General features: G+C 36.8%; 3 protein-coding genes and 1 pseudogene across 3 annotated transcripts; 3 read left to right on the forward strand and 1 right to left on the reverse strand.

Moving 5' to 3' along the window:
- Positions 1-253: 253 nt before the first annotated feature.
- LOC116002049 (hydroxyproline O-galactosyltransferase GALT3) lies at positions 254-4,372 on the forward strand. The gene is made up of 8 exons (XM_031242054.1): positions 254-477; positions 742-1,565; positions 2,173-2,408; positions 2,516-2,794; positions 2,894-3,022; positions 3,231-3,407; positions 3,496-3,603; positions 3,819-4,372. Exons 2-8 carry the CDS (start codon positions 782-784, stop codon positions 4,023-4,025), a joined length of 1,920 nt encoding a protein of 639 aa, XP_031097914.1. The 5' UTR covers positions 254-477; positions 742-781; the 3' UTR covers positions 4,026-4,372.
- Positions 4,373-10,335: 5,963 nt separating this feature from the next.
- LOC116002054 (probable protein phosphatase 2C 49) lies at positions 10,336-12,698 on the forward strand. The gene is made up of 2 exons (XM_031242058.1): positions 10,336-10,698; positions 11,390-12,698. The coding sequence occupies exons 1-2, from the start codon at positions 10,498-10,500 to the stop codon at positions 12,377-12,379; spliced, it is 1,191 nt and encodes a 396-aa protein (XP_031097918.1). The 5' UTR covers positions 10,336-10,497; the 3' UTR covers positions 12,380-12,698.
- A 643-nt stretch (positions 12,699-13,341) lies between these two features.
- LOC116001436 lies at positions 13,342-14,817 on the reverse strand (annotated as a pseudogene).
- Positions 14,818-15,850: 1,033 nt separating this feature from the next.
- On the forward strand, positions 15,851-19,012 carry LOC116002050 (leghemoglobin reductase). The gene is made up of 2 exons (XM_031242055.1): positions 15,851-16,199; positions 17,540-19,012. The coding sequence occupies exons 1-2, from the start codon at positions 15,951-15,953 to the stop codon at positions 18,788-18,790; spliced, it is 1,500 nt and encodes a 499-aa protein (XP_031097915.1). The 5' UTR covers positions 15,851-15,950; the 3' UTR covers positions 18,791-19,012.
- The last annotated feature ends 589 nt before the right edge of the window (positions 19,013-19,601 follow it).

Genomic DNA, 19,601 nt, shown 5'->3' on the forward strand with positions numbered 1-19,601 from the left:
CATGACATCTCATTTGGGAGAATTATTTATGCGTTATAACATCTCATTTGGGAGAATTATTTATGGCACTAGATAAAAAGATTCGTGACAAATTTTATATATTATATTACTAAATGTCCAAAATTTATCGTATTACTAAATGTCCAAAATTTATCGTAACGTAAATCTAAAATGGTAAAAAGTAAAAGAGAAACAAAAGGAGGAAATAAAATAGGCAAAACACTCGTCCTAAAACGGCGCCGTAGGATGTTCATTGTCGGCGTATCGGCGAAAGAACCCCGTAGTGTACTCCGATTCCGACAAAGATCCAATGAGGAAGAAAGACGTTCAACAGCACGACGTCGTAATCTCTTTCCCCTAAAGTTTCCCCCTTTAAGCTGAAAATCTTACTACAGTCAGCTGAACTCCAGAAGCTAAGTTTACTCGAGATAAAGTTAAATCAAGAACCTGCCTTTTCTGCTTCTTTCAGATCGCGAGGTACTGTGATTTTTACTATGTAAAGATCTGTTAAAGTTGCTTTCTGGGTTTCAAGATTCAACAGATTGCTTCATATTACTTTTTGAGTTTTATAGAGTTTTATCTACTTTTTTTTTTTTTTGAGAATATGAGTTTTATCTACTTATGAACTGGAAATTATTTAAGTGTGTTTGAGGTAGCTTTGAAATATGATGAAGATTTGAGTGTTTGAGTGCGAGGTTTAATTGTTTAGTTAATTGCAAGTTCAATTGTTAACAATGTTAGGTGCTAAACTCAGAGCCTTTCAGCTGGAGTAGAAAAGGGAATGAAGAAATGGGCTGGAAGCCTGCTGATTCTAGGCCTTGCTGTTATTTTGTTGATTCGGTATGGTTTGATGGAAAAACCACTACGAAAGCAATCAGCTTTTGATTTTTTCAACAATCATCCACCTAGTGTAAATGTAGAGGATTATTTGAATGATATTGGTGATGGGAATGAGGAGAAATCGCCTCCGAAAAAGGATATCGATTATTCTAGTTTTAAGGAAAAGCCTCGGTTTGTTGATTTTGATGGGTTGGGCGATTTGTATAGCTTGAGTAATGTTTCCGAAGAAGAGTCGGGGGCTTTGCGTGTGTGGAGCCAGATGAGGGCATTGTTATCTCGATCTGATGCATTGCCTGAGACTGCTCAGGGAATCAAGGAGGCTGCTGTAGCTTGGAAAGAGCTGTTATCGACAATTAGAAAAGATAAAGCGTTAAATGTGTTGGACGAGAAGGAAGATAAGGATTGCCCTTACTCGGTTAGTCTGTTTAACGAAACGTTATCAAGGGATGGGAGTATTCTTGAAATCCCTTGCGGTCTAATTGAGGACTCGTCCATTACTGTGATTGGCATACCTGACTCAGAAAAAGAAAGTTTCCAGATTAATCTTGTTGGTTCTCAGCTGCCCGGGGATCCAAATCCTCCTATAGTTTTGCATTATAATGTTGTTTTGCCGGGTGCGAACTTGACAAAGGATCCCATTATCACTCAGAATACATGGACTAATGCATCTGGGTGGGGAAAGGAGGAGAAGTGCCCTGATCATGGCCCTTCTGACACGCTAAAAGGTGAAATTTGCATATGCTTTGTTAGTTAAATGGATTTCGATACCATTTGTTTAATGTCGAAACTGATACCCAATTCTTTGACCACAGTGACTTGGTTATCTCATTTGATATCGTTAACTGGAAAGTTATTTCATTAATCTTGGCTGATTCCAATCTAGTTATGTTAGGATCAAGCGCTCACCACTACGCCAAAAACCCAACAATCCCCCTAGTCACTTGGTGTTAGACTTGGCCCTTCACCAGCCTCTGCACAACAATTCCCCAGCACCTGCCAGTCTTAACTGCACAATTTTGTGACCTGACTCTATTAGATCAAGTGCTTAGCTTGTAGTGAAGATGCAACTTTATTTCTTTATACCACCACATTTTCGAGAGGCAAAGTGTTGGACTTGGCCCTTCAGGCCTCCGCCCAACAATCCCCTAGTCACCTAGTGCTGGACTTGACCCCTCACCGGCCTCTGCCCAACAAGTAATTTCTTGAAAAGTGTTGTTCTTTATTTTTGTATGATGTTAATAAGACCTCAATGCTTGAGTTAGTGATTGATGCCTGCCATACTCGTTCATAGGGACGTAATTTTTTTCCCTTTTCCCTACTTTTTGTTTTCAGTGGATGGACTTGCGAGATGTAACACGAAAATTATCAGATGCAATAGGGAAGATACTTCAAATGCTAGTCATCTGGAAAGTGTGAAATTGGCTAATGCTTCAAATGGGACTGCACATGCAAGTGCCAATTTCCCATTTGTCGAAGGTTACCCGTTTACTGCTACATTATGGGCAGGTGTAGAAGGGTTTCATATGACTGTAAATGGAAGACACGAGACATCTTTTGCCTATAGAGAGGTGAGGTATGGTTTTATTAGCGACTTTGCAGTTGAAAAAGCAGGGTAATGTGTTGCGATTTACTCTAGATTATGTTCCTGGTATGACTACTACTTGCAATGGTGCAGAAACTCGAGCCTTGGTTGGTTAATGAAGTCAGGGTGGAGGGTGGCTTGGGCATCATATCCACCCTAGCAAAAGGACTCCCGGTTTCTCAAGATCCCGATTTGGCTGATATTGAGCACCTCAAAGCTCCGTCAATTAGTCTCAAGAAAAGACTAACACTGCTAATTGGAGTTTTCTCGACGGGAAACAATTTTGAGAGACGTATGGCATTAAGGAGATCGTGGATGCAGTATGAAGCTGTACGGTCAGGGCAAGTGGCTGTCCGCTTTTTCATTGGTCTTGTAAGTGAGGCATTGGCAGCGGGAGGAATTTGCTTAATGTAATGATGTGATCTCAGAAAAGGCGGGACTTGATTTTCTTTTGCTTAAAATTTCATGCAGCACAAAAGCAGGCAGGTCAATTTTGAACTTTGGAGAGAAGCTCAAACATATGGAGATGTGCAACTGATGCCTTTTGTCGATTACTACAGCCTGCTCAATCTGAAAACCGTTGCAATATGCATTCTCGGGGTATGTAGAACCAAATGTTATGATAGATTCATTCAATTACTCTTTGAAAAAAGAAAGAAGCTGAAGCATATGGGGACTAATTTGAGTCTTGGATTGAGAGAGAACTCTCTTCTAGAATTATGAATCAATGATAAGCTGTGTGTCGTATATTATTGAGATCATTTGTGTACTCTTGTGCTTACTATTTGTAATGTAAAATTTCAATCAGGTGAAAATCCTTCCTGCTAAATATATCATGAAAACCGATGATGATGCTTTTGTAAGGATAGATGAAGTTCTGAAAAGCCTCAAGGGAAAGGGCCCCGACGGTCTTTTGTATGGTCGAGTATCATATGAATCTTCTCCCCACAGGGATAAGGAAAACAAATGGTACATCAGCACCGAGGTGATTCTATTTTCTATCTCGATTTAATTCCTTCCTTGAATATTAGCCTATTCTTTCTTCCCGATTGAACGATTGATCACTCTTGCAGGAATGGCCTCATGCCTCTTATCCACCTTGGGCGCATGGTCCAGGTTATATAATTTCCCGAGATATAGCCAAGTTCATTGTTCAGAGTCATCAAGAAAGGAACCTCATGGTAATACTTTGTTACTTTTAGTGGATCGAGTTTTCTTTCTGCATTTTTCTTCTCGTGATCTTTTACGTTTTCTGAGCTGAAACTCTTATCTGTCAACTCAAGTTCGCTTTTCTGGGGGAACCATACCAAAGACGAAGCATTCTATCACATCGTCTTCGAGTCTAAACCCGAGTTCATTTCAGCTGATTGATTTTTCTTTTGTCTGTGCTGTGTAGCTTTTTAAGCTAGAAGACGTTGCAGTGGGCATATGGATCAACGAGTTCAAACAGAAGGGTCACAAGGTGCAATACATTAACGATGATCGATTCTACAACGCTGGGTGTGACACAGACTACATTCTCGCCCATTACCAGAACCCGAGGATGGTTCTCTGCCTGTGGGAGAAGCTGCAGAAAGAGCACCAACCAAACTGCTGCGAGTAATTACAGATCGCCAACTGCGTACATAACCGAGCAATGTAAGCCATAGCCCAGCTTCACTTTCCACATTCTTTTGATGAATCATGTCAAGATGTATACTGATTTTTCTCTTTTTTTACATTGATTGCAATTTTTTGGCCTTAAGATGCATATCTAGTCTTGCTAACTTTGCTGACTTCTTTGTAGAATTCTGGTGCCTAGTGCTATGTAAGTAACAATGGTCTAGATAAAACCACTACCTTAGAACCGTTGGTAAGCGGGATTACTGTTAATGCAACTGTAAGGCAGAAAGATCAACTCTTGTATTAGTTGTATATGTTAAAGAGCTCTAGATCGAACTTTTTCTCGTGTAAAACAATGATCTAGATAAAACCAATAACTTAGAATAGTTGATACGTAGGCTAACTGTTAATACAATTGTAATGTTGGAGGATCAACTCTTGTATAGGTGCACCATGTTAAAGAGCTCTAGATTGAACCGTTCCTCAGAGTAAAACAATGATGTAGATAAAACCAATAACTTAGAACACTTGGTAAGCGAGTTGACGTACTGCTAATGCAACTGTAAGGTTAGAAGATCAACTCTTGTATACATGCACCATATTAAAGAGCTCTAGACGGAACCTTTCCTTGAGTAAAACAATGACCCTAGATAAAATCAATAACTTAGAACAGTTGGTAAACAGGTTGACAACTAATGCAACTGTAAGGTCGAAGATCAACTCTTGTATATGTTCACTATGTTAAAGAGCTCTAGACCGAATCTTTCCTCGAGTAAAACAATGATCTAAATAAAATCAATAACTTTGAACAGTTGGAAAGCGGGCTGACTACTAATGCAACTGTAAGGTCAAAGGATCAACTCGAGTAAAATAATAATCTTCAATAAACTTTCCTCACCCAAACCAATAATACCTTGAAAAGTGCTTCACAAATCACCCATGATCTGCATATTATATTCCAAGGATTATGAAGTAGACATTATTTTATCCTTAAACTGCTGGTTTTTATCTGTGAACATGTGAAAACCATCTCTTGCCTGTGGTAACTAAAACAGCTTTGGTCACTGGTTTTCTGCCACTGCACTGCACAGCTGTTGTATTGTAAACTTGGTTTTGAGGTAGCACCATGTTTGGATTTGAGAATGACAAGAATGAAAGCTTCCTGCTTCCTCCATCTCTAATGGCCTGTTTTTGAATTAATATTTGACTTCAAAAGTCACCCCTTTTGAAACCTCGATTAGTGGAGTGGACCTATTGACCCCATTAGAGCATCCTTAGTAGTGGAGATATTTCACGGTATTTTAGGAGTTTTTGTAAGTGTGATTAGGAAAGAGAAGATGAGATGGAAGAAAAAAAATAAAACAAAAATGATTTTAAAAAAAATAATTAATTAAGTTGCTGTCAGGCGCGCTTGGCGCGCCCAGCGGGCGTGTGCACTGCACGCGCCCGCTGGGCGCCTGCTGTGCGCTTAACGCACACAGTAGAGCTGCTTGACTTTCCACCTTCTGCAATATTACTGTTCCAAGCTCCCCTAATTTGCAGAAGGACCTTTCACCTTCTCTCACTTAATATGTGGCATAAATTCTGACATAAACCTCAACATTAACCACTGACAAGAATGCCCTTATGGAGACAATTAGAAAGGATTATTAAGGGTTCGTTATTGTTTCTTTTCAAATTTCACCTCTGTAATCAACTGAGCTGCTGGACAGGGTTTACTCTTGTTCGGAAGACTGATGGATGACAAAAGAAAGGATTATATTTCAACTTGTTCATATTTCATATCGTCGCCTTTCATTTGTCTAAATTATTTATTTTATATCGTGTTCTAATTAAATGGTAAGTTGATACTAAAAATGAATATTTCGTATCTATTAGTGATTCAGCTTACAATGTGGATATGGACAACATAGTTTGCCCAACAGTTGATGATCAAAAGTGTTAATTATGCCCAAACAGTTGATGATCAAAAGTGTTAATTTTAAAGGCGATGATCAAATTGCCAAATGTGTTTTATTTCTTTATTTTATTTTACTTCTGTTTTTTGGGAGGTGGGGGTGGGGGCAAAATTGATTAATATTGATCTCTACTTTTTACCTGATCTGGCATACACATGCATATCCTCCATGGTAACGTGGCACCTTTTTCTTTTAACAAGTTGTTGTCCAATGTCCACTCACTTTCTTTAAAAAAATCATAAAATTCCCTTCTTTTTGACACATAAAATGACCTTATATGTATATAATCAGATCAAATAGGACAATCCACTCAAGTTAGTCGTAGAAGACTGTTTGATCACGATTCAAAATGACATTTTTTTTAATCCACCTGATCTTTCTCCGTCTGTTATGGGAGCGCGGGAATTGAACCCGGGTTCTTCCAAAAATTTTTGTGGTCTTTTGTCAGTTAATGTTATGAGATAAACTTTACCTAGAATGCACCCCGTAGGTAACGAAGATAAATTTTTTTTCATAAATCAAAGAATCATAATCAAATGATCAAAGTTTATATATTTATGAAATTAACGATGTCAATTTTTCTTTTTATTTTTCAACTGTTAAATCTATTAGATCAATAACGGACATTTATTTACACTTCCTGCAAGAAATCTTATTATTACAATAAGAATCAAAGTTTATATATACACACACACACATAAACTCACACGATAAGATTGTTGATAGAACTTGAGTTATTATCTCAAGTTTTCATCTAAATCTTTGTATGTTGATTAATAAGTCCAAATTGACCACACAAAAAAAAATCCCTCGTAACATATGTCACCCGAAAATAAAACTTGTTATTTATTGGTAGAACACCGAAGAAAAGATTGATTTGTATAAGATTTTTGCGATGAACACGCGTTGGCTTATAGTGGAATGGCTTGGGCAGTTGGGCACGTTAAATTCTTCAAAATTTGTGTTCACAACAACAACATTTTCATTTGGTTAATTGACTCTTATGAAACGTTGCCAGGTGTTGACATGTTTGTTTGCATTGACTTGTCACCATCACTGCCCAACTATTCCTTTCTGCACTTCTCCCTTTCCGTTCCTTAATCGCCAAGAATATTCCAACATTTGTCTTCCTATTGTAGTGTCTATCATTAAAAAAAAAAAAAACATTAGATGGAATGAAATGAATTTATAATGTCATTATCTGAGAGTGTGCACTAGGTCAATCATGCCTTATAACTCTAGCTGACAAATGTTTATAAGGAGAAAAATCAGTCTAAATTGTCTATAGTTAACCAGCTCAAATCTGCATTGTGTCCCTCCCTATATGTCAAATGACTACAAAAAAATAAACCAGTTTAAATTGCTTATAGCTAATCAGCTCAAATCTAGAAGGCTAATATGTGGTCGCTCTTTGACCATTGATTTTGTGTGGTAATCTCAGTTAGAAAAATATCTCATTTTCTTCTTCTCGCAAGCAATTGCTACTAGTCCAAGAATAAATTCAAAATTGGAATTATATGTGTGGGTGGTGAATATAAAGAATGGTGTATGGGTGGATATGATGGACGACTAAGACCACTTGTGATAAAGAAAAGGAACATACTGGAGTATGAGGTAAGCTCTAATCTTATGGATAAGGCCAATGTTCAATGTTTTTTTTGGAACCAAACATAATCTCAAACTTGTTCTATACGTATATTTTGCTTGTTTACTTATTATCTATATCTATATCTATTTACTGTCTCATCTTTTATTTATTTATTTTCAATATAACGAAAGATAAACACCGATTTATACGAACATAGACCTAATAATTCCTATTGCATCCGTAGATAACAATAAGGGTCACACACTATCGGGTGGGGACTTAAAAACTTGCCCACCAAGCCACGTTGAAATCAAAGATGTCGCCATCCAATCAGTGCATATATTTAATGTGTTTTTTTAATTAATTAAATTATATTGTCGGTACTCAAAAATTAAATTATATTGTCGACTTCATGAAATGATCTAAAACTTTGAGTCATTTTGATATATATTAAATCTTGTAATTTATGTAACATGTGAATAATAATTTTATTGGTAATGATTTAGATTTTGTTAATGGCCGAAGTAATGAATATTGCGTACTATAACAACTCAATAAGAAGAATGACCCGCAATGAAAAAATTGTAAAACATAATTGGAATAAGGGTCAAATAAATCATTCAATTGCACACCAAATGTATTTGAGTTATCAAACCCAAGAAAATGTAATTAGGTCCCTGAACAACACAAATTCATGCAATTCAACCTAAATTGACATGTTTACCTGAAAACATACTGACGTGGCGGTTATCAAATTTAAAAAAAATCAATAAAATAATTATTTAATTTTTTTTAAAAGCCCCATTCGTTTCCACCGTTGATGATGAGACGATTTTATTTTTTTTTGTTGCTTTTTTAAATTTTATTTTGAATTATTAAATTTTTTTTAAATTCGGTAATCGTCGAGGGCAAGTGGTGGTGTGGGTGGGAGGTTAGTTAATTTTTAAGAGATCAATGAATATAAATTGTTTTCAACCTTCTTAAAGTTTTATAATAATGCAATGTCAAGGGTGAACATTAAACATTAAGTTGGAAAAATATCATTTTTCAAGCAAAATTTATTGATACTTTATAGAGTTGGAACATGTTATCTATCCAAAATAGTAAATGAAGTTTGGGAAAGGAGATATTTTCCTATTCTCTTGCAGGCTCTTCCAACTAAGTAGGAGTTATGAATTAATTGCAACACTTCTAATACTATAAATTTGATTAATTTTAGATAAGTTTTATAATATCAATTATAAAATAAACGAAAATTACATTTTCAATTCCTTAATTGTGATTATAGCGTAGAGTTAATTTCTCAAAATTTAGTGTAGTAATGAATTCCATCCTTCATTGAATTAATTGCCACTTTACTAAGAATTGATGGACTAAATCTACATTATAAATAATTGGAGGACTAAATCTATACTATGATTACGACTAAAGAACTAAAAATGTAATTTAAAAATTACATTTCAAATCAACCTTTGTTGTTGGTTAATTACCATTCAACACGTTTTACCATGTTAACATGTATTTAATGACATTTATGGAAGCCTTGAAAGTTTCCTCTATAGCTTTATTAAAATTGCTATTTACTATTTACACTCAAAGTTTGTCACAAAACTTATATGACCTAATATATTTCATAACTAAATGTTAGGTGTTCAATATTAGAGATTAGTGTTCACATCGCATGGCCTTTCAATAGCTCGAGATTATTTGCCATGCATGTCCTTCCTTAGGATAGTCACGGTCAATATAATATTGACTTTCATCTGCTATCTTATAGCATTTAAATATGTCATTAACTTGTTGCTGTACAGATAATGTGGTGTCATAACGAATAGTGGTAGACACGTCTAATGCTTGATCACGAGAAACAACACGAATCATAATTATAATTGTGGTATCTGTCATCTACAATTGTTTTAATCAACTCGCTCCTTCTCGTGGTACTAGAATGTTAACCATACGTTTTCTGAGATTCAGTGATTATCACGTTTAATCTGAGCATAATAGATTAAACGTACAATGAACGAAACGTAAGGTCAGACAATATCAGAAACATGAATCGAAAATTCAAATTAAACGTGATAATCACTGCATCTTAAAAATCATCTTGCACGGGGTTGACACATATTTGTTTTAATCTGAGCACAACAGATTAAACGTACAATGAACGAAACGTAAGGTCAGACAACATCAGAAACATGAATCGAAAATTCAAATTAAACGTGATAATCACTACATCTTAAAAATCATCTCGCACGCGGTTGGCACGTATTTATTTTTATTTACAATATTTTAACTTTTAATAGAATTTTTAAAAATTAGGAAACTAATTGAATTAAGGCTAAAAATAAGGACTTATTTCAATTTAAAAAATTTCACAACCACTACTGAAATGTGCACTATTGGTAAAGTCTGCATTTTGACCATAGCAAAATACTACGATGAAATAAACGATAAACAAACTTAAGTAATTTATAAATAACATGTTAAAATCAAAAAATTCAATAAATAACTTTCACGAAAGTTTAATTTAAAACATTGTGATTATCAGCCCGTTAAATACAAGGACTCGTTTTACCTTAATGTCACCGTAAGATTTAAAACATTTAAGCCCACAAAAATCAGCTTTTTCATGTGCCGCGTTTTGGTACCACACGACGTTTATCCGAGTACGAGTAAGACCAGGACTCTCCCTGTTTCCAAAGCCGCCTCTGTAAATATATATAAATATAATTTTTCATTTCATTTCATTTCTATATATACCGCATGCGCTATAATTTCTCCTCTCAAAATCGCTTCTTACATACAAAACCGAAGAGGTAAAACAAAACCCTAATCTCTCTCAAACACAGATTCATCTCCACAAATCGCTTCACCTCACCTTCCCCGATTCAAATCAAGAACCGAGCTGCGCGTTTCGTTTACAGATGATAGTGAAGAGGGGTTCCACGGCGGATATGGTTGCCGAAGCAGAGATTTTGTGCCAGCAGAGCGTTTCGGTTCAGTACCTCTGCGTTTCCAAGCCCGTCGAGAACGACTTGGAGCTGTTCGAAGTTAAGCCTGAGGCCGTTTCCACGCCGCCGATCGAAGTCGAGTCCGTGGCCATCGAAATTTCTCGCTCAGAGTCGGTGAGTTTTTTTTTACTTCTTGATTAGTTCGAATTTTCTATGAATTGCGGGATTTCTTTTCATTTCTTGGTTTGTCTGCGATGTTTTTAAAAATACCCATATCTTGTAGTTTGTGTTTTCGTTGAATCTTGAGATTGGGTCTGTGTAGATATGTTCTGCTCAAGAAAATTAGGGTTTTCAGTTAAAATTGGTAGGATCATCTTAATAGCCAATTGATTAATCACTACTTTCTGATAGCTTTAGTATGCCTTATGTTCTTGGCTTTCTGCTATTGTTCTTGTAAGTTCTTGATTGATTTTTTCCGACTAGTACTTTTTTGGATAGAATGTATTCACGGGTCAAAATAGAAGTCGTTGCTCTAGTTATGATTGATATAGCTTGGAAATTAATTTGATTGCTGATAAATCTTGGTTGGATCACCATAATAAATACTTCACAAATCAATAGTTTCTCCTAGCTTTGGTATGTCTTATTAGATGTGATTTCTGGTATTCTTGTGAATTCAAGATTAACTATTTAAACTAGTGCTATTAGAATTAATATATTTATGGATCTAAATAGAACTTATTGCTAATATGTATGACAGATGAAAATTTAACTTTTAGATTGTGCCTTTTGTGTGACTGTTGGATCTATGATGATGGGCTGAATTGTTTTAATGTAGAATTTTCTTAATTTCTGTTGTTTTCAGGCTGTGTCGTGCTCAACCAGTATACAAACGACCTTAATAGACTCATCAAGAAATACAAATTTTCTTCCAAGTATTCGTTCGGGTAGCTACACTGACATTGGAGCACGGCGATCGAATGAGGATGAGCATATTCGAATTGATGATCTATCTGCCCATTTGGGTCCTTTATATAGATGGCCTCTGCCATGTTCATTCTATGCGGTCTTTGATGGTCATGGAGGATCTGCAGCATCTGCTTATGTTAAAGACAATGCATTGAGGTTCTTTTTTGAAGATGCTGCTTTGCCGCAAGCATCTGTAGTTGATAAAGCATTCTTGGAAGAGTTGGGACGTTCTCATCATAGGGCATTTTTACTTGCTGATCAAGCCTTAGCTGATGACTGTAGCGTTGATGCTTCATGTGGAACAACGGCAATAACTGCTCTGATTCTGGGTAAGTATCTTGTCATTGCAAATGCTGGTGATTGCCGTGCTGTCCTTTGTAGGAAAGGAAATGCAGTCCAGATCTCTCATGATCACAGACCTTCATGTCAATTTGAAAGGAAAAGAGTTGAGGCCTTGGGTGGTCTTATAGAGTATGGATACCTAAATGGTGAAATTTCTGTCACTCGTGCCCTTGGTGACTGGTCTATGAAGCTTCCGTATGGATCAGCCTCCTCCCCTCTTTCTGCTGAGCCAGAAATTCACCAAGTTGCGTTGACAGAAGATGATGAGTTTTTGATAATTGGTTGTGATGGGGTTTGGGACGTGATGTCAAACCAGGATGCTGTTAGTATTGTCCTCCAAGAGCTTAGGATGCATAATGACCCTCAGGAATGTGCTAAGGAACTCGTAAATCAGGCTTTGTTGCGAGAAAAAAACGACAACCTCACTGCCATTGTTATCTGCTTCACTGCCCCTCCCGTTCCCTCACGCAGACCAAAATTAAGATGCCTCACATTGTCTGAAGAGGCCCGCAACAGGTTGCGGAGCTTTGTACAAGGCAACTGATTGTTACATAAGCAATTCCCATGCCTTGAAGCCCAGAGACATTGTATACAATAGAGAGATTATGTTCATTCTTAGGATTTTTTAGAATCTGTTTGAGGTTGCTTCAGATGATGAGAAAAAGCAACATGAAGTTTTGTAGGGTTAGAGTTATCTAGATAATATATAGACAATGATGAGGCTACTTGTGTTTACATTCATGTTTTTGGTAGAGTTTTCTGTCAGTAACTGATTTAATACATAACAAATTTGACTATTCTATAACATTTGCAGATTGTATTGGGATTGATTTTCCTCAATTTCAATCCATTCTATTTCATTATTATCTGTGTTTTCCCTTGCTAGCTTTGTTTGCCTTGCCTGATCATAATAGTAAACCCTGAATCCCCCACCCCAAACAATTATCAAAAACTCATCATCTTCTGCCCATGAAACTTTGTGAATTTCTGGCTCTGCAGAAACACTTGAGACAGAAATTTCACCATTTAGAGTTTCACTCTTTCATTCTTTTCCTTTCAAGTTTACAAGAATGTTTGTGATCATGTGAGGTCTGGACTGCATTTCCTTTCCCCAGCATTTGCAATGACAAGATACTTACCCAGAATCAGAGCAGTTATTGCCGTTGTTCCACATGAAGCATCAANTTGATGCTTCATGTGGAACAACGGCAATAACTGCTCTGATTCTGGGTAAGTATCTTGTCATTGCAAATGCTGGGGAAAGGAAATGCAGTCCAGACCTCACATGATCACAAACATTCTTGTAAACTTGAAAGGAAAAGAATGAAAGAGTGAAACTCTAAATGGTGAAATTTCTGTCTCAAGTGTTTCTGCAGAGCCAGAAATTCACAAAGTTTCATGGGCAGAAGATGATGAGTTTTTGATAATTGTTTGGGGTGGGGGATTCAGGGTTTACTATTATGATCAGGCAAGGCAAACAAAGCTAGCAAGGGAAAACACAGATAATAATGAAATAGAATGGATTGAAATTGAGGAAAATCAATCCCAATACAATCTGCAAATGTTATAGAATAGTCAAATTTGTTATGTATTAAATCAGTTACTGACAGAAAACTCTACCAAAAACATGAATGTAAACACAAGTAGCCTCATCATTGTCTATATATTATCTAGATAACTCTAACCCTACAAAACTTCATGTTGCTTTTTCTCATCATCTGAAGCAACCTCAAACAGATTCTAAAAAATCCTAAGAATGAACATAATCTCTCTATTGTATACAATGTCTCTGGGCTTCAAGGCATGGGAATTGCTTATGTAACAATCAGTTGCCTTGTACAAAGCTCCGCAACCTGTTGCGGGCCTCTTCAGACAATGTGAGGCATCTTAATTTTGGTCTGCGTGAGGGAACGGGAGGGGCAGTGAAGCAGATAACAATGGCAGTGAGGTTGTCGTTTTTTTCTCGCAACAAAGCCTGATTTACGAGTTCCTTAGCACATTCCTGAGGGTCATTATGCATCCTAAGCTCTTGGAGGACAATACTAACAGCATCCTGGTTTGACATCACGTCCCAAACCCCATCACAACCAATTATCAAAAACTCATCATCTTCTGTCAACGCAACTTGGTGAATTTCTGGCTCAGCAGAAAGAGGGGAGGAGGCTGATCCATACGGAAGCTTCATAGACCAGTCACCAAGGGCACGAGTGACAGAAATTTCACCATTTAGGTATCCATACTCTATAAGACCACCCAAGGCCTCAACTCTTTTCCTTTCAAATTGACATGAAGGTCTGTGATCATGAGAGATCTGGACTGCATTTCCTTTCCTACAAAGGACAGCACGGCAATCACCAGCATTTGCAATGACAAGATACTTACCCAGAATCAGAGCAGTTATTGCCGTTGTTCCACATGAAGCATCAATGTTAAAGTCATCAGCCAAGGCTTGATCAGCAAGTAAAAATGCCCTATGATGAGAAAGCCCCAACTCTTCCAAGATGCTTGCGGCAAAGCAGCATCTTCAAAAAACAGAACCTCAATGCATTGTCTTTAACATACGCAGATGCTGCAGATCCTCCATGACCATCAAAGACGGCATAGAATGAACATGGCAGAGGCCATCTATATAAAGGACCCAAATGGGGAGATAGATCATCAATTCGAATATGCTCATCCTCATTCTATCGTCGCGCTCCAATGTCAGTGTAGCTACCTGAACGAATGCTTGGAAGAAAATTTGTATTTCTTGATGAGTCTATTAAGGTCGTTTGTATACTGGTTGAGCACTACACAGCCTGAAAACAACAGAAATTAAGTGAATCTACATTGAAACAATTCAGCTCATTAATCGCATGAGCTTTGTTCTATTTGAGCTTCAGTAGTGTTTTTTTTTTTGGAATGCTATTGACTCTATTACATTGTAGTATCTGTTACTGGGGCTCGACCTCATGACCTCCTGGGAGAATCATTAAATGTCATCTGAGCATAAGATTCTTGGCAGTTGGCAGTTTCAGTAGGAGTCAGTATATGTCATCTGAGCATAAGGTGCTTGGCAGCTTCAGTAGTTAATTAACCGTTAATCAAGAACTGTTATGAATGAATACCCATCATAATAGCAATAAATGTTGTCTTGTTCCTTCCAAGTAAATTCTATCTATCATATATAAACTTGTATTGTATTGTATCGTTGTGGATAGGTCTCTAGTGATGCTGCTCCTCTGCCTCATCTAGATAGCCTACCAACATTGTCGTCGAGTCGTTCCTCAAATATGTGATGTTTGGCAGCCCGCCAATACATATCCCTCCTCCCAGATATTGTCCCCCTTTTTTTTTTTTTTTTAATGTTCTACTCCATAAATTTAAAAATTCTGTTTTTTTTTTTTTTTTTCGGTTCTCAGCACACCAAAATAGAGTAACAAGATTTGAATTCATGTCTAATATAACATCTGTGTAGTACATAACTACATTGATATTTTTAACATGTTAATCAACACCAATGTCTTTTGCAATCTCTATATAGTAGGGTTGTATCTCGTAAACAACATTATAAGTTCATATATGTATAGTAATATTTTGAAATGAAGAGAGAACTTTGCGATCACTATATGAGAATGTGTACTAAGTAAATTAGTCTATTATTGTGACCATTAAGCCAATATTTTAACTAATTTGATTGGAAGTTCGAAGGAACACTAGGTATATTCGGATATAATGTATGTATATATGAATTTAAAAAATTTAGAAGGGAAATTATTAAATAAAAGTAGGTATATAATGTGTTTATGTATGAATTTTAAAAATTTAAAAGGGAAATTTTTAAATAAAAGGATATAATAAAAAGGAAAAAAGAATTGTAGAAAACAATCAGAGGGTGTATGGCAGCTCACGATTAACAATAGATCAGAAAAAGTAGCGGTTATGGACGGCCAGGATGGGTTCTCATTTACAATCAGTCCACCAACGGCTGCGGAAAAAAGTAAAATAATATATGCTCCTCAATCAAATATTCGTTTTAAAATATTAGAGAGAAAGGGAGAGAAGACCAGAAAAACCTAATATTAGGAGGAGTAGAGAAAAGTCTTTCAGAGATTTGTGAATTGTGAAAGAGAAAAATGGCGATGGCGAGTATTGCTAGACGGTCGAGGAATCTCTACTACAACAGCTCCAAGTACTACGCTTTCTCCTTGAGCAGAGGATTCGCGTCGGGATCTGAGGAGAACGACGTCGTTGTCATCGGCGGCGGGCCCGGCGGCTATGTGGCCGCCATCAAGGCTGCTCAGCTCGGCCTCAAAACCACCTGTATAGAGAAGCGCGGAACCCTAGGCGGCACCTGCCTTAACGTCGGTTGTATTCCTTCTAAGGTACTGCTACACTCTCACTCTTCTATCTCTGCGTATACCGATCGGAGCTTATATTCAATTTTCATTAGCATTTCTTTGTTCATTTTTAGTTTTAATTAAGTTTCTTAGATCTACTGATTTTGACTTTGTTGATTATATTGGGTTTTGGGTTCTATACTTGATGGTTGAGAAGTCTGTAAGCTTTTCAATATATGGGTTGGATTTAATATAATCTGCCGTGATTTTACATCCATTTATGGTTGAGAAAATCCTTAATTCAGTTTATGATTTTGATTTCATAGAGTTTATTATGGTTTTACTTCCACTGAGAGCAATTGATGGCCTAGAAGAATTTTAAGCTTTTCAATTTAAAATTTGGATTTCATGAAACTTGATTTTTTCTGTCTGAGTGGCTTCATTTCCCCATAAAATTTTTAAGCACTTGATGGTCTACAAATTTGTAAACATTACAATTTACAATCTAGATTTCATTAAACCTGCCCTTTTAATTTTGATATACTGTATGTTTGTGTATTCTATGCATAGTGGGAAATGATAGAACTCTACTATATGGTTGTAGTGCTAAAATCTAAAACCATTCAACTGCTTCTGGAATTGCACTAGCAACATTTTTGTACAATAGAATTGAACTATCCTTTGTGCAGTTGTATTTGCTATTTGAACATTCTCATTCTCAAATATGATCTAGATATCCCATTCTCTCATTCTTGTTGAATTATATTATAAAATTATATACTGAAAGACATTAACAAGCTCCATGACATAATACTTGGTGTTTTGGCTGTCATTTTTCATTGATCATAAGTAAATTTCTTTTTTCCTAGTTTTCTCCTGGTGAATGGTGATCATTCCCGCTGTAGAAATATGTAGGTTGCTGCTGCTGCTTATTTTTCATGTACTAACATGGTGCAGTCTATACTTTGTCCTTTTTGAAACTCCAGAACCCAACTCGCCTTTGTATTAAATTTTAGTGCTACTTTTTCAGTTGACCTGTTCATTTGTATGTAAAGATCATGCAAAGAGTTGGGGTTCACATTACTTAATTTCTTATCTAGTCTTATTAGAATATTTATTTTCTGCTTTTTATTCTCTTAATTCTGTGGATGTGTTGGGTTTAGGGTAGGGAACTACCACATCAAATTTTATTTATGTGACAGGCAAATTTGCCATATAGCATATTCAAGTAAAATTTGTGGGTAAACAGTATCAAGTATGCCTTTCTACCTGTCTAATTGGGAACTATTAATGCTAGAATTATTGTTTTTATTCTGGTTGCTTGTTACATATTAATTCAACTTTTTGTTTCTTTTTATTTTTTTCAATGTTTCTGTTGTACTCAGGCATTACTGCACTCCTCACACATGTACCATGAAGCTACACACTCATTTGCCAACCATGGTGTGAAGTTTTCTTCTGTTGAGGTTGATTTACCTGCAATGATGGCCCAAAAAGATAAAGCTGTGTCTAACTTAACAAAAGGTATTGAGGGTCTATTCAAAAAGAACAAAGTGAACTATGTCAAGGGATATGGTAAGTTCCTCTCACCTTCAGAAATTACGGTGGACACTATTGATGGAGGTGAAACTGTTGTCAAAGGGAAAAATATTATAATTGCAACTGGTTCTGACGTCAAAGGTCTTCCTGGGATGACCATTGATGAGGAAAGAATTGTATCATCTACTGGTGCTTTAGCATTAAAGGAAATTCCTAAGAAGCTAGTGGTTATTGGAGCTGGGTATATTGGACTCGAAATGGGCTCTGTCTGGGGCCGACTTGGCTCAGAGGTCACTGTTGTTGAATTTGCACCTGATATTGTTCCTAGCATGGATAGTGAAGTTCGCAGACAATTTCAACGTACCCTTGAGAAGCAGAAGATGAAATTTATGCTTAAAACTAAGGTGGTCTCAGTTGACAGTTCAGGTGATGGTGTTAAGTTGACACTTGAACCGGCAGCTGGTGGTGATCAGACTATTCTTGAAGCTGATGTTGTCCTTGTTTCTGCTGGTAGAACTCCATTTACTGCAGGGCTTCAATTGGACAAAATAGGAGTTGAAACTGACAAGATTGGTAGAATCTTGGTTAATGAACGCTTTGCCACTAGCGTACCCGGGGTCTATGCCATTGGTGATGTTATTCCAGGGCCTATGTTGGCTCACAAGGCAGAGGAAGATGGTGTTGCATGTGTGGAATTCATTGCAGGCAAGGAAGGCCACGTGGACTATGATATGGTTCCCGGGGTTGTGTACACACACCCTGAGGTGGCCTCAGTTGGAAAAACCGAGGAACAAGTGAAGGCACTTGGAGTCAGTTATCGTGTTGGGAAGTTCCCTTTCATGGCAAACAGCAGGGCCAAGGCAATTGATGATGCTGAGGGGTTAGTCAAGATCCTCGCTGAGAAGGAAACCGACAAAATATTGGGCGTCCACATCATGGCACCAAACGCAGGAGAGCTCATCCACGAGGCCGTGCTGGCATTGCAGTATGGAGCATCCAGCGAGGACATCGCTCGCACATGTCATGCCCATCCAACAATGAGCGAGGCCGTTAAAGAAGCTGCCATGGCCACTTATGACAAGCCAATTCACATTTAGAAAAGTTGATGATATATTCTCTTGTTTGATATTCTCTTGAGGGTTTTGAAATGACATTTAGCACAGTTTTTGCTAATATGCCTCACCACCCAAGTAGATCAAGTGGTTGAACAGAAATTTCCACTTTCTTTGGGATTAAAAATACACTGATGTGAAGGCTTCTTTGTTTGCATTTTGTCTCTATTCATACAAATAAAAATATGAGCCGGTTTACAAACTTTATGGTGATTTTTCTTTTTCATCCAAATAAAATTAGGTGAGTATTTATATATGCTACTATCTGTGTATAGTATAAAGGTTTGGTAGACATTCTTCTTTTTTGGGCTGTTTTCATTCAGCTGTTCTTCATCTTGACATCCTTATGGCTCAACCAGTTCTACTACATCTTTGGCTTCCATTTCATAGTTTTCTTGATCTTGCTGATCACATTTGCTGAGATAAGCCAATTCTTCTTCTTGATGTGTATTCTCAATTATGATTTGGCATCAAACTGTAAGTTCACACCAATACTATAAAGTTATTCTAGAAAAAAAAACATGATTAGAAAATAAATTGTTCAAACTGAACATCAACAACTAAAACCAGACTATAAAGTAGAGAATTTGTTACACAAAGTAAAAGGTCCGAAACTCCAAGTACTAATAACTCAAGAAGCTATGTGCTCCATTAAATAGAAAACCTGTCTCATAAGAAAACTTCTTGGCCTCTTCATGTATCTACATTCAAATCCCACAAAATGCATCAGTAACAAAAAAAGGGGTAACGGTTAAAAAGGATGACTGAGGTAAAGGAAAAGAAGAGTAAAGGGTGA

The sequence above is a fragment of the Ipomoea triloba genome, chromosome 13, assembly GCF_003576645.1.
Source record: "Ipomoea triloba cultivar NCNSP0323 chromosome 13, ASM357664v1".
Lineage (NCBI taxonomy): Eukaryota > Viridiplantae > Streptophyta > Magnoliopsida > Solanales > Convolvulaceae > Ipomoea > Ipomoea triloba.

Bases quoted from the DNA above. Each gene is read 5' to 3' on its own strand.
- LOC116002054 (XM_031242058.1), top strand. From the start codon at position 10,498: ATGATAGTGAAGAGGGGTTCCACGGCGGATATGGTTGCCGAAGCAGAG. The intron at 10,699-11,389 runs GTGAGTTTTTTT...TGTTGTTTTCAG, and splicing joins AAATTTCTCGCTCAGAGTCG to GCTGTGTCGTGCTCAACCAG.
- LOC116002049 (XM_031242054.1), top strand. From the start codon at position 782: ATGAAGAAATGGGCTGGAAGCCTGCTGATTCTAGGCCTTGCTGTTATT. The intron at 1,566-2,172 runs GTGAAATTTGCA...TTTTGTTTTCAG, and splicing joins CCCTTCTGACACGCTAAAAG to TGGATGGACTTGCGAGATGT. The intron at 3,604-3,818 runs GTAATACTTTGT...TGTGCTGTGTAG, and splicing joins ATCAAGAAAGGAACCTCATG to CTTTTTAAGCTAGAAGACGT.
- LOC116002050 (XM_031242055.1), top strand. From the start codon at position 15,951: ATGGCGATGGCGAGTATTGCTAGACGGTCGAGGAATCTCTACTACAAC. The intron at 16,200-17,539 runs GTACTGCTACAC...TGTTGTACTCAG, and splicing joins TCGGTTGTATTCCTTCTAAG to GCATTACTGCACTCCTCACA.